At 28.3% G+C, this 15,457-nt stretch overlaps 1 protein-coding gene across 4 annotated transcripts in view; it reads right to left on the reverse strand.

Moving 5' to 3' along the window:
- The window catches only part of klar (klarsicht), a 465,338-nt gene that overhangs the window by 41,627 nt on the left and 408,254 nt on the right, over positions 1–15,457 (reverse strand). For all 4 annotated transcript variants that reach the window (XM_065503780.1, XM_065503779.1, XM_065503783.1 and 1 more), the window contains 2 exons: positions 1,201–1,413; positions 79–1,129 (listed from right to left, as the gene is read on the reverse strand). In XM_065503780.1, the coding sequence (XP_065359852.1) occupies positions 79–1,129; positions 1,201–1,413 (1,264 nt within the window). The remainder of the gene's footprint in view (positions 1–78; positions 1,130–1,200; positions 1,414–15,457) is intronic.

The raw sequence follows: 15,457 nt of genomic DNA on the forward strand, positions 1-15,457 counted from the left end.
TATAAAATAAAAATTAACTTCCAATTAAAAACTAACGTCATCATAACAAAGAAAATTAATAATAAAAACAAAACTCACCACCTCCTTGCTGATCCTCATCATTCATATATGTGGCCAAGGCGGCTAAAGAGCCCAAACGAGCTTCATTTGTCATATAGGCAGTGGTAAAGGAACCAACACGGAAATTTGGTTTCATCAAATGATTCTCCTCCTCACTTTCATTTGTTGGACCACTGACCACAGCAGTTAATTGATGCTGCTGCAATATGCCGGTGGCCAATTGTAACTGTTCCGTTGAATCGGAATTTTGTAATTGCATTAGAGCCTGTGTTATCTCTTGAATCTGTTTAGGGGTCATATTTTCACAGGTTTGCATTAACAAAGTAGGAGCATTTTTTGGTGTCAAGGTCAGCTCCTCTTGATGAGTGGAGGGATGATGATTATACATGGCATGATGGTGAGGATGATTATTATTATCTTCTGAATTAGTATCGGATTTTTTGCCATTAGTATAGGAGAGTTTCTTCTTGCGTGTTTTACGTCTCTTCAAAGAGCCCTTACTGTCGTAACTTTTAACTTGTGTAACGGCCGAGGAAGAGGAGGCTCTAGGCCTGCCAGGCGATAGGGAATCTAAAGCTGATTCACTAATCGAGTGTGAAGCTAAACCAGATTGTACATTGCTAATGGTATTAACTTTGGCCGCCACTTGATTGGCATCGGTGGTTAGTTGTGAGAGACAGGACACCGACCAGGGTCTTTCCGATTTACGTCTGTTCTGTTGACGTTTCACCACCTTAACATTTAGACTTTGATTACTGGTAGCAGCATTGACAATGGGTTCAGCTGAACCACCAATACGTTCTGTGGAATTTCCATAAGAATTTGTACTGGTTTGCATGCAAGTCGCTATGGAATCGGATACCTCCGATGTATCGGAACAATGCTGGGGTATAGAATCAGTTTCTGAGGCTTCACCGGAGGCCTCACAATCATCGGTGCGTGTTGGACTGGGACCAGCACTTGCGGGTGATAACTGACGATGATGATCATCATTAGAGTGATGATGATTTGATGCTGTTGAAGATTTCTGCATTTGCACGGGTGTCGAGGGCTGATGTTCCAGCCACTCCTTTGGTAAATTAAAAAGAAAAATATTGTTACGTGAATTTATTTTTTAATAAGTATTTATCTTTTACTTACTTGTACTCTTTTTATGGGACCCGGCATTAAAACTTCACGTTTTTTTACGGTTGTGGAAATTTGCACTATATTACCGCCGCCGGCACTGTTATTATTATTATTGTTGTTACTACTGGAATGCTTTTGTTTGGTTGGTGTTTTCAAAGCTTCGTCACGTACTAAATGCTCTGCTTCAAGTACCAACTGTTTGATGGATTCATGCGATACTTTACCCTAATGAGAGAGACAGAAAAAAATATATATGAATATAAAAAACAATTGAGAGAATGAGTGGTGAGCGAGCGTAAAATTAGTAATTAATAAAATAAAGATAAAAAAAATAAAAGAAAAATACACAAATACACACATACACGCTTAAGAAAAAAGAAAAACAAAGAGAGAGAAAAAGGAAAACAAAGTGGTCACTCAATAACCGAACAAAACGAATACCCTATTTTTGGATTTTGTTGTTGTAGAGAGAGAGAGATAGAGTGGGTAAAAGGAGATAAATGGTTGAAAAAGGATCAGGTAGACGTAAACACAGAGTTGTAAGTGATTTACTGAAGTAAAAGAAATTTGAAAACACATAAATTTCAATGAAAATAAGTAAAATTAAACTAGGCCGCATTATATTTAATGTAAAAATTAATATTTACTTTGATTCTGTTCAAAATCTAATGAAATTTATAAATTAAAAAAATCTTTTAATATTTAGTAACAAATTTAAAGTTGTTATTAAATCAATAAAAGTGACTTCAAGCTGAATTAACTGTAAATAAAAATTCTTTAAATTTTTTAATGTTCGTATTTTGGAAATGAATATAGCCAGGGGGCTAATTCTCGCATTCGTCAGTATGCGAATACTTATTCGAACATGAGAGTTTTTAATTTATATTTGGCATTCGATTCGAAAGAATTAATTCTTTGAACGTATTGAATTCATTCCTTTACGAATTCATTATTTATACAATGAATTCTTTATTGAATCATTCAAGTTATCTTTAATTTAAATCAATTCAGTTTGTAAATGCAAAACAAAAAATTACATGAAGAAAAAATATTTTCATTTGATTTGTATTAGATTTGAATTAACAAAGCTTGACTGAATTTGATTATGATTTAATTCAACAATTAATGAATTCTATACAATTAAAAGCCTTTGAATAAAATTAAAGAATTTGTTTTGTTGGGAATTTTATGGAAGGAATTGATTTTCGCTAATTAAGCTTAAATTAAATAATTCAATTCCATTTTATTATTGATTTTCGCAATTAAATTATTTTATTTTATATAGGATTTTTAAATTTGAATTATTTGACAAATAAATTTTAATATTTCTATAAAAAAAAACTTAAAAGTTTCTTAATTGGTTCCAAGAAGATCTAAAAACCACAATAATGTTCCACAGCAGAAGTGGTTGTAATATCACTAGTTCTATGGATGTTATCAAAGAATCTGAAGTTGTTCTGGTTATAGTAATTTTGGAAAATTTGATAAAAATATTGGATATTTATTAAAAAACCAATTTTTGTTTAAATTTGCAGACTTTTTTAAAAAAATAAATTTTAAATTTATTAAAACTTAATATTATTTTATATTGACTTCGAACATTTAGAATTTGGTTATAAAAATTATTAAAATTACTTTTGTTTTTTCTAAATCTTAAAGATTTTGTTTTATAAAAAAAAACTAGTTCATTCGGAACTAGTTTTTATTTTATATAGAAAAAGTAACTAGTTAGTAACTAGTTCTAAATAACTAGTTCCTATAGAACTTAAGAATGAAGTGGAAGCGATTCTGGTTATAGTCGTTCTAGAACTAGTGAAAAAATTGTATGGTATTTATTTAAAAACTAATATTTTTTGGATGTATTTTAATAAAAAAGATTATTTTTTTTTAAATTTGCAAAATTTGTAGGTATACTATTAAAATAAAAACTCTGTTGCAAAAATTGAAAATGTTATAATTATTCAAACTTATTTTTATCTGATATTGAATTCGAATTTTAAGTTTTTTTTTAATTTAAAAGAAAAAACTATTTTTTAAGTGTAAAGATTTTGTTATGTAGTACTAAAAATAACAACCCTAAATAATTGCTTTAACAGAGTTGTGCAATATAGGCATCTAAATTGCAAATACAGCCCTGATATGTAAATATATTAAAGGATAACGATCTTATTAGAAAATCAAGAACTGTTGGATAATTTTTTGTGAATATTTTAGGACCTCTAATTACATAGCAAAAATAGTGAATTATATCACTCACTTTTACAAGTATTTTATAAAAATTATTTCGATATCTTTAAAATTTATTCTTTAGATTTTGAATATAGTTGTTACATCTTCTTTTGAAAAATCTATTATATCTACCATTGAAATGTAGTGTACAAACACTAAATTTGTATTATTAATTTAAATTTTTTGCAAATATTTATTTTGTTTTTTTTTTTTTATAGGAAAACTAAAGAGGAACCAAATTGTGATTGAGTGAGTGAAAAAAATTGCTACTCTTTCTCAGTGTTTATTTGTATTATTTAAACATTGTCTCTTATCTTAGTATGTTTGCATATATATATTTGAATTTCTTTGTTTCTTTTGCTTTTCCTACACAATAAAATACAACACGCTCATTTCAAAAAGATTCTACGAGTGCATACTCGTCCGTACATCCAAACCAAGTGCTTCTTATTTGAGTTATTATATTTTGGGTTATTTGTTTTTACGGGGAAAAACAGAAACACAAAAGCGTTAAGAAAAGGTTGTCTGTCCAGATAACACGTTCATAAGAATATACTATGTACAAATAAATGAATGTACTAACTAACTGAACCTAACCACAGTGTACTCTCACACGTAATTTTATCATGAAATTGTTGTATATATTTTGTATACCACAATAAAGTGTCTCTTATCCCACTTCAGAATGTCGGGTAAAAAAAAACTCATCATTTTTATCGTCGCCGTAATACATCATTGTGTCGTGAGCAGTGTGTTCTATACATGCTATAGTAGAGAAGAGTAGTCGGACTGGTAGTACTTGTGGCAGACATTAAGGGGTGTGAAATTTAAATCCTACACATGTTTGTATACAAGTGTAGTAGGTACTCGATAGATATAGGAGCGCATACACTGATAGGCAATTTGAAAAAAAAAAATTAAATGAGAATTGCCCTATTCCAGTAATCTGGAACAGGACATGATCTAGAAATTGTTTAAAAAGTGACTGAAAAGACTTTATTAAAATCGTTTTGATAAAAGAGGTATTTATTAATATTTACATCAGTTTGATTAAAAATTTATTGTATTTTGAAATTTCCTATATGTTTGCCTCTTTTCATAGCTTTCTGAAGTTCCCCAAAGTCCTTGAAGGTTGAAATTCGGGACACTAATAAGCTTAAAATTTTGAAGCGGAGTAGTAATGTTGAAGTTTTAGGTGTTATTACACCATGATTTTAATAAAACACATAGAAACTAGTTATTTCTTATCTATTTTATGGAAATTTGTTAAATTTATTATAAGTTTGTTTAAAAAGAATGTCAAATATTTCCTAAATTTAGACCGTTGTTTATAAACAGTATTAAATATTAATCTTATCATCGACATAGAAATGTGATTAATTTATTATTATTATAAGTTCTTTCAAACTAATTTTTAATAAATTATGGTCTCTTAAAATGGCTGTTGTTAAGGCAGAGGTTCGAAAAAATAAAATTTTAAATTTGATTTCTTAAAAATTCCATTAAATAATTCATTACGAATTAATTAAAATTTCTTAGTTCTTAAATTCATGAATTCATTTAGTTAAGAATTCACTATTAGTAGTATGTATTAATTTCTTATTTTATCCCAGATACCAAATTTTAAACCAATATGAAACAAAATAATACATTTTTCATTAACCAGAACCACTTCAGCTTCTTTTATTAAATCCATTGAACTAGTGATATCGCAACCACTTCTAAAACCCGTTCTGTGAAACATTAATGTGTTTCTTAAGCAATTGTATAGAGCTTTATAGGAACTAGTTATTTAGATTTAGTTTGGTATTCACTTATTTTTATATAATTTAAACTAGTGCCGATAGAGCTTCATGAGACCAATAAACAAATTTTAATTTTATCTGGGAAAAAAATGTTAATTTATTTGTCAATCAATTCAAATTGAAAAATGCAGGATAAAATAATATTCTTTAAATACGAATATCAATAATAATAATTTAAGCTTAATTCACTAAAATCTTAATTCAGAATTAAACATTTAAAAAATTCCTTCCATAAAACCATTCCTAAATCAATTTCTTAAGCTTTATTCAAAGGCTTTTATTTGAATATAATTCATTCATTGTTGAATTAATTTATAATAAAATTCATTCAACCTTTGAATATTGTAATTGATTTGAATGAAAGAAAACCTGATGGATTCAATAAGGAATTAATTCTATAAAGAATGAATTCTCACAGGAATGAATTCAATACGTTTGAAGTATTAAGGAATTATGCCTATGAATTAAAAGTAAATAATTTTTAAAGGAAATGGTTAAGAGATAAATTTAATTTGATTATGAAAATTGATTTAAAAAAATTCATTCGAACCTTTGATGAAGCAACTTATAGATGTAATCGGATTTGTAATGAATTAATCTAGGATATGTTAAAAAAACTAATATTTATATCGATTCAGGTATCGGTTATCAAAACATTTTCTAGTAAATATTAATCGTTCAAACTATATGTGTCATATAACAATAAAATTTCATTAACTAATTCTCGAAACTAGTGGCAAGTGTGAAAATTTCGAACAAAAAACATTGGTGAACCGTTCTTAAGAAGGGGTGTATGTTATGTGGCGCTTCTGTAGAACTAGTTCCCAGCAAGCAAAAATCATTGATTATAAAACTGGTTCTAGAACCGTTCCAAGTAATGGTGAAGATGAAAATTTCAAACAAAAAAACACTGAAACAAATTATCTGCTACTCGGAACTAGTTCCAAGTGTGAAAACTTCAAACAAAAAAATTGACGTTCTTAAGAAGGACTTCAAGCTAAAATAATTGATTTGTTTCGCATCGATTCCGTAAAACATGTTCCTAAGTTAACAATTTCAAACAGAAATCATTGGTCTCCACGACAAACTAGAACGAGTAATGGCATTATTTATGCATTCTAGAACTATATTACATCACAAAATAGCTTGATACAATTTTCTAAATTACAAAATTTTTCTTTAATTCCCAAATATAACAAATTATATTTAGAAAATTATTTTTATTCATTCGTTTTGTAAAAGATAAAAAAGAAATGTAAGACACTTTTATTCAGTTTTGATTAGATTTGAATTAACAAAATTTTCAAAGATTGAATGCAATTTATTCAGAATTAATTCCATTGTTAAATAATTCAGTCATGAATAAATTCTTTTAAAATAGATGCCTTTGAATGAAGCTGTTAGATAATTTTGAATTAAGATATTAGTGTACAAAGACTGCATTGAACTAATTCAAAGGAATCAAGCTTGTTGAAAATTAATCGATTTATTGAGTTTCGTAATCCGATTTGGGTTAGTTGCTTGACCTGTCACAGGGCGCCTAAAAGGTATCAATTTACCCTCTCCTAGAACATCGATAATTTAAGTCTCTTTCATTTAAAGTGTTAAAACCCTTCCCTAAAACTATGAAACTAGTCACGTGACAAGTTGTATGTAAGTTACTTTCCCCCTACGGTATGCGAAATTATCCGATTTGTCTAAAATTTTGAACATATATTTATTTATGTCAGCCGTGATTTCGACTCTTTTGCAAATTACAATTAATTGAAGACGCTGAACTGATTCTTCTGTAATTTGGAATATCCTTATATAAAAACGGCATTTAAGTCATTGATGTAGAAGGGATAAAAAGGGCAGTTTCCTTTAAATAAATTAAACGATACTAAATTACAATGAGCTTATTTAGGTACAATGCGGACTGAGTTCAAAATTGATTAATAAATAATAAAAAATACCATTAAGGAAAATAATATTGTAAGCTAATGATGAAACCACTAAATTTCATTAACTGCTTCTCGAACTAGTTCAAATTGTAAAAATTTCGAATAAAAACATTCGAGGAACTAGTTCCGAGCGTGACAATTTCAAGTAAAAGTCATTGATATTGAATGGGTACTGGCTTCGTAAGGGGAATAATGATTATATTTATTATTCTTATCTATTTTAAACAAACATTTAAAATTGGTATTTCACTCATATTTTCTAGAATGAGGCTGAATTTGTTAAATGTTCTTTATGTATTTAAATTTAGCACTTTCTTTTTATAGCGTTTTGTTTGTATTTTTATGCCATACTAAAGATAATAACAAATTTTAATTATTAAATATTTAATTTGCTATTTTTGACGCTCGTCTTTTTTTATATTTTGAGTGATTGTGTTTTCTTTAGAGGGGGGTCGGTCGTCTTTAGTTTATGAATTTGACTAGTGCGGCATTTTGGCTAAATAAAATGACCTCATTTGCGTGTTCTTCTTTATTATTATTATTTTTTTTTTTGCAAATAATAACAATTAATCAATCGATAAAACGATATTTAATAAAAACAATTTTGCGAACGTTACATAAAGCACGTATGAGTAAGATTTCTGGAGTTGTTTGCGACTGCAATCATATTTAAACAGACTGATAAGGGTTTTTATTTAATGGAGAGTTCACTTTTAGAATTGCTACTATAGAGTGTTTATAGAAGGTACATAATATTACGTTTTCCAGAAATTTTTCAAGTGCACTTATGAAGTTGTAAAGACATTTAGGTGGACTCTAGAAATGGTTTTAATAACAAGTCGGAACTTTAGAACAATAACAAAGTTGTTGTGAGAAATTTTGTATTAACATTTTTGTTATAATTTTGTAATATATTTGGTCAATTCACAAGGTCTCTTCTCTTATCATGTCATATAGTCATAATGTCCTAAACAAAAAATAAGCCGAGCTGCCGAGTCGAAATATATTAGGACAATATGACTGATAAGAGACCTCGTGAAGAGAGATCATAGAGATCATACAAACGATGTCATAATAAACTCAAGCCATGTCAGATGGCCCATTTAAAATGTTACCAACAAGTCAAGTAATCAAAATAAGAGTTTCTTAAATATATTTGGGGGATTCAAACGGTCTGCTATTAGGTCATATTGTCATAATGTCCTAATATATTATGATAGTTTAAACAAATTATATACTTTTCAGTCAGTTCAGAGATCTAGTATTCTCAGAACAATGTTTCCAAAATCTTTCTGAAATCTCTTTCCTTAAATTGCTCTATATTTTCCAAGCATTAGTATTTCCATTCCATTTCCATTTTCTTATTGGTTGAAATTTCTACAATTGTGTCTCCACGTTTTCCGGTTTTCACTTTATAACGCGCGTATGTGGTGTAAGTTTATGTACCTATCTGGGAGCGAGTGTATCTTAATCTATTAGCTGAGCTATGAGAATGTGTATTTGTTAGTGTGTTTTTCTAACTATAACTTTTTGTCGCACCAAGTTTAAGCTTAAATTGTAGTTAATTGAGTTTAGTTCAGTTTTTTTTTTCTTCTCTGTTAATTTTTTTTTTGTCGTCAATGTCTTTAATGTTTTTCTTTTTTTAACAAATAGAAAAAAAAATACTAAAATAAAAACAACAAATAAAGTATGTACCATGTTTTATGTCGTTTATGTTTTGCGTTAATTGGCTAAACTTAAGTTGCTTCTGACCAAATGTGTTTGTCTGTCTGTCTCTATGTCCCTCCGTCCGTCCGTACATCTGTCTGTGACTGCCCGTGTTTGCATTTTTACTTGATTTGACTTTATTTCTAGTATTTTTCTTGTTGTTTTTTGTTCGTCGCTGGTTGACGTCGTTATCTTGGAGTTAGAGTTTGAAGTTTGTAATAATTGTCATTAATTATCACAAACGCCCAATCTTGTTTTTAATGTTAAATACAATGGAAAAAACAGCAAATAAAATTCAAACATAGTTTTTTTTTTCTATCTGAAGTAACTTTTTCTCACTGCTCTTTTTATTCAAACAAAAATATGGGTGTTTGCAATTTTGCACCGGGAGAAATAGAGTTATTAGGTGGATGTGAGTGAGTAAATTGATTTGTCACATTAATAAATTTTGAATTTTATTTGAAAAATTATGTGTTGGAGATTTCTCTTTCTTGTAGTTTGTATTTATTGGAAGTGTTTTATATTAAATTGATATAATTAATAACTTAAGTTATTTATTTATTACAACTTTGAGAAAATATATATAGTGACAGTTGGTTTGACATTTAGTCCTTATATTTTTTTTTGGTATTTAGAGACTTGTTGTTATTATGACTTGCTGTAAATCTACACTGAGGACTGGCTGATTCATCAATCCACAGCCTAATGCCTGAAGCTACATTCATGAAATTTGGACTATAGGTTCCCCTCTCGCCGTAAAGATGCTCTAAAAAGCAATTTGTGCAAATTTGCCATGTTGTCATTATGACTTGTTGTCATTGTGAAATATTGTCATTGTGACTTATTGTCATTGTAACATATTGTCACTATGACATGTTGTCATTATGACGTAAATTCCCTGACATGATGTCATGTTGTAATTAGATATATTTTCATTATTACAAGTAGACATGTTGTCATTATGTCTTGCTGTCAATACTGAGTGACTGACTGATTATCGCACAGCCTTAAGCTATGGTCATGGAATTTGGACTATATGTTCCCCTTTCGGCGTATAGATGCTCTATGAAGGGATTTGTGGGAATGTTTAGGGGATAAAAAAGGGTAAATTTGATAACCTTATAAATTTTAAACTAATATAAATACTAATAATACCATTTAAAATGCATCTTCATCCACAAGTATTTAGTATTTTTTTTATATTCGAACCTGTTGAGAAAAAGCGTAAAAAATATATTTTGGTACCTTTATTGCACCTTTATTGTATCTTTAAAACCATTAAACATAGAAATAAATTTGAAATTATATTTACTAATCAAAAAAAAAAAATAAGAATTTGGTACTTTTTGAAAATTGTATTTATTTTTGGTACTTTTTTCATAAAATATGCTCATGGACATAGACATGTAAATATTTTATCGTGAACTACGATACTGAAATCATAGAGAATAGACATAGAGCGGAAACTCTACTGTCAAAAACCTAACTCTATTGTAAAAAACCTAAGTGGTGAGAATTTATTAGTAGAAAAAACTATGTGAAAACAAAAACAACACTCGTATGTGTGATTATTTTGAGTCATTTTTTTGTTTCAGTTTTTTTTCTAGTTTCCGCTCTATGTTTCTCTATAAAACGGGAAATTTATTTGTAGTATTTTTTTATAATTTTTTTTCTATAAATTCACAAATTTATTAAAGACATGTAAATATTTTATTGTGAATAAAATGTTTATGATCTCAAAGGAGGGAATAAGTACCAAAAAAAAGGAGTAAAAACGGGAAGTACTTTATTATACCCTTCACCATGAGTGGCAAGGGTTTGTCATTTCTACATTTTTCATTTGCGACCTTACAATAAATATATAATCTGGATTATAGCGGAGTCGATATAGCCATGTCCGCCTGTATGTTGAAATCAACTTTCCGTAGCCCCCAAATAACTTACAAACAATATATCGGGAATTCTCCCGGCTCGTTTGCTATTTAATCTAGAAAATCGGCCCACAAGTGGCTGAGATTTTTGGCCTATTTTTGATCTATATCTGGCTTACTTAGTAATTAATATAGACAATATGGATATCTAATGATAGATATTGCAAAGTCCATTGCAACGATGTATATAAGGTTATAGTAAGTTGGACCTACAATGGGTCAAAATCGGTAAAAATATTTTTTAACAAGTTTTTTTTTTTCACCAAAAAATTTTTTTTTTCATTAATAAATTTAAAAAATTTGATAAAAATTAAAAAAAAATTTTAAAAAATTAAAAAAAAATATTTGGAAAAAAAACTAAAAAAAAAAAATTGAAATTTTTTTTTTAATTTTGTTTACCTAAAGATACTGAATACGATACTGAAATTTATTTGAATAAACTGTTTAATGAACTCAAATGGGGAACAAAGTACCAAAAAGCGATGAAAACGGGAAAATACATTTTATTTAAAATTATTAAGTCAATTTTCATAAAATTTTAAAAATGTATGCCTTAAGTCGTGTAAAAATTAACTAACAGCATGTTTTTGTAACTCGAGTAAACTCGGGTAAACAGAATGGTTTTTCTTGAGCAAATAAATAAAGTTTTGAATCGTTTGAGACATATTTGTGTCACAAAAAGTCCCACCTAATTTAAAGTATTTTGAAATTTCAAACTTGTCGAGTTTTCAAGAGGTTAAAGGGAAATTGGTACATTTTCTTCTAATGGTACTTTTTTAATATTTAAAATTATTTAACTTAACTGTGAGTGAAGTGAGCATCAATGATAGGGTGCTTAAAGGTATGAAGGTACCATAAATGGAGAACAAATGGTGCTTTTTCGCTGTTCTAATGGTACTTTTAGAAATTTCGATAAAAATTGAGCTGCAAACATGAAATTTGTAGGTATTAAGGTACCATAAAGAGAGACAATTGAAACTTTTTTAATTGTTTATAAAAATTAAGCATATATGGTAATGAGTGAGTTAGATTCCAACAGGGACAATTATTTTCTTTTTTTATATCAAATTTATATTTTAGACATTTTGTCATTCAAACTCTTATTTTACTACGCGGATTTTCATTTCCAGATTTCGTTATTTAAATTTCTTTATCAAAATTTTCGCTTAGTGTAGATTTTTAGGTTATATTACATTATTTTATTTTATTTTTCCTTTTATTACTATACCAAAGATTTTAATCTTAAATGTTTGTTTAGTTACAATATTTTTTCTACTTTTTAAACATTTTAGCAAATTAATGTTTCAACTTTTTTTTTTGTTTAGCTGATTTTCTTGTTGCTGTTTGCTGTAAGTTTGTAACCATAAATATTTTCGTAAAATAAATTATTTCCGTTTTGTTTTTTTTTTGAAAACTGCAGTGTTTTTTTAAATTTTTTGGTACGTACTCGTACAAACTGTTGTCATAGTTAAAAATAATAAAGAAACTTTTAATAAAAATTGGGTTTTTATTTAATTTAATGCGTTTCTTTTTATTAAGATGTATGTTCGAGATAATGAATGGCTGACTAGTTGCAATAAAAAAACATGAATAAACAAAATGAAAATTAGAAATAGAAAATTTGAATGGAAAGGAATCTTTTTTTAGATAATGTATTAAAGAAGTTTTAGCATGTACAATGAATAAAAACTAAAGCAGCTTATTAAAAAAAATACAGTCGGTTACTGAATACTAACAGTGTTGAAAAGATTGCATTATAATAATATATAAATTATTGACTTTAATTAATGACTATCTTAAATTAAGTCCTTGAAAATTATAGTTTTGTTTAATTTTTAAACACTATCTCTTCCTGTTTTAAAAATATAACATACCATTTTTTTTTTTAAATTTATTATTTTAATAAATCATTTTTTTTGTTTGTATTTGCTTTTAATATCTTTTATTTATTTCGAAACCCAACAAATTCTGACATCATTTTATTGTTAAAATAGTTCGCCTTAAAATCATATGAGTATTAATTTCGATTTGTTTTAGTTTCAATTTTTAATTATGGTGGGGCTATTTCTAAATAGCCCTGCATTTCCGTTGCTAATAAAATTATATATATTTAAGTTTGTTTTTCTTTGTTTTGTTTAAATTTTATATGTTAGCAAAACTCTTTTTTTTAGTTTGTTCTTATTTTTTATGTTTTTCATTGTTTTGTAAAACTCCAAAATTAAAACGACATGTTTCGCTCTAATTATTTTGTTAATGTGTAATTTCTATTTAATTTACAAAATTTTTTCATTTGCTTGTAATTTTATGGTAATTTGTAACAATCTACTAAAAATGTTGACAAATATACACTCACTCATGACATTTTTTATAATTTAAACAAGTTGAAGTACGAGTAGTTTTTCTATGTGAAAACTTTAAGGTTGACCTTGATTTCTTTTGTGTTTGTTTTTGTTTTTAAATTGGAATATATGCTCCATTCTAGAAGTAATGTAACACATACATTTTTTAGTATTGAGAAATATACAATAGATGGCATATCTTCTGAACGCCGTTTTTGTTTTTAATAATTTTGAAATTTGTCATTTTGAAGGGTACATATCTGTCATTTATTTGCACTTAGTTATTGAACATTATAGTGTAAACAACACAGTTTTTTTGTGCCTACAAAACGTCATATGTGGGAAGTTTTGCGTTACTTCTTTAATTTGAAAGAAAATGCCGCCGAAGCACACCGATTGCTCACCAAAGCTTATGGTGAATATTTCAACATGCGAGAAATGGTATGTGAGGTTCAGAAGTATTGATTTTGACACGAAGACGCGCAGGCCAGCCAAAAATATTTAAAGACCAAGAATTGAAGGCATTACTCCTTGATGATTGTTGTCAAATTCATGACAACATAACGTTGAGAGTCATCCAAAAGCAGGGAAATTGGTGGAAGCAAAAGGGTCCCATCTATTATGAGCTGCAGAAATCTGACCAGATAATCATAGGGAACCTGTACCGAATGCAACTGATTCGTTTGAAGCGAGCATTGGCCGAAAAACGCCCAGAATAGGCGGCCAGACATGATGTAGGCCAGATGTTTCAATACCAGTTAAAAACTATTTAGAAATAAGTGGTTGGGAAGTTTTGCCTCACCCTCCTTATAGTCCAGATCTTACCCCGTCCGACTACTATTTGTTTCGATCGATGCCGAACGCTCTCTCTGGGATACGCTTTACTTTTGAACAGAGTATCCGATATTGACTTGATTCGTTCGAATGATTTTGAAATTTTAGGGGAACGATTGAAAGGAACTTAAAGAATACAGAAATACAGTTTCAATTGTAGAAGAATTCATTTGGCAGTCAAAAAGATGATAAAGTCTAATGCAGTGTCATACTTTGCATATCACTGAACTTCAAAGTTTGTCGCTTAGTACAATTGCCTCATTTGAAATTTTTAATATAAACAAGTAAGAGAGGTATATTCGGCTGTGCCGACTCTTATATACCATTCACCAATTTATACTTCAAAATAAAAATATCAAATATTTTTAGGTAAACAAAATTTATTTTTTTTCCAAAGTTGTTTTTTTTTATTTTTTTTGGAAAAAAAATTTTTCGAATTGTTATTTAAACATTTTTTTTTTTTAATTTAAAAATTTTTTGTTTAAATTTAAAAAAAAAAATTTTCTTTTAAATTTTTTTTTGAAATAAAAAATTCAGGTTAAAAAACATTTTTTCCGATTTTGACCCATTGCAGGTCCAACTTACTGTGGTCTTATATACGGCGTTGCAAAGGTTTTTGAAATATCTATCAATAGATATCCTTATTGTCTATATTAATGCCTTAGTAATCCAGATATAGGGCAAAAATAGGTCAAAAATCGAGGTTGTCCTGGTTTTTTCCTCATATCTCAGCTATTTGTGGACCGATTTTGCTGATTTTAAATAGGAAACTTCTCGAAAGCATGTCTTACAGAATTATTGAAGATTTGGATCCCGAAGATATCTGGGGTCTTCAGAAAATTGATTTCAACAAACAGACGGACAGACAGACGGACATGGCTTTATAGGGTCGGAAAATTATATTGTATAAATTAAAAACGAAATGACAAACTTATGGTATACTATACTCACGAAGGTGAAGGGGCACGATTGAAAAACAAAAAACAATTGTTCAGAATTGCGGTCAATAAGAGAATACTGGTCATTCATAAAAGGAACTTTAAAGTAGAGAAGAATGGCAGTCTTAATTATAGAAGGGTTCAAAACTAAATGGAATTTGATAGCCAAAAAAGTGGCACTTATACACATGGCTTGAATTAATTAATTAATTCTATTTAAGCTTAATACACTAAAATCTTAATTCGGAATTAAAAAATGTCAGCCATTCACTCCATAAATTTATTTCAAAAATCTAATTCGAAGGATTTTATTTAAATAGAATTTATTCATTGTTGAATTAATTCATAATGGAATTAGTTCTTAACAGAATTCATTCAACCTTTGAATTTTTGTTAATGCAAATCTAATACGAATTGAATTGAAATATTTTTTCTTTATTCAATTTGTTTTGGTTTTGTTTTAATACATTTACAAAATTAATTGAAACAAATTTACTTATGTGCTGTTTTTCAATAGCGAACGAGTACTTCGAGTGGAAATTT

The sequence above is a fragment of the Calliphora vicina genome, chromosome 3, assembly GCF_958450345.1.
Source record: "Calliphora vicina chromosome 3, idCalVici1.1, whole genome shotgun sequence".
Classification (NCBI taxonomy): Eukaryota; Metazoa; Arthropoda; class Insecta; order Diptera; family Calliphoridae; genus Calliphora; species Calliphora vicina.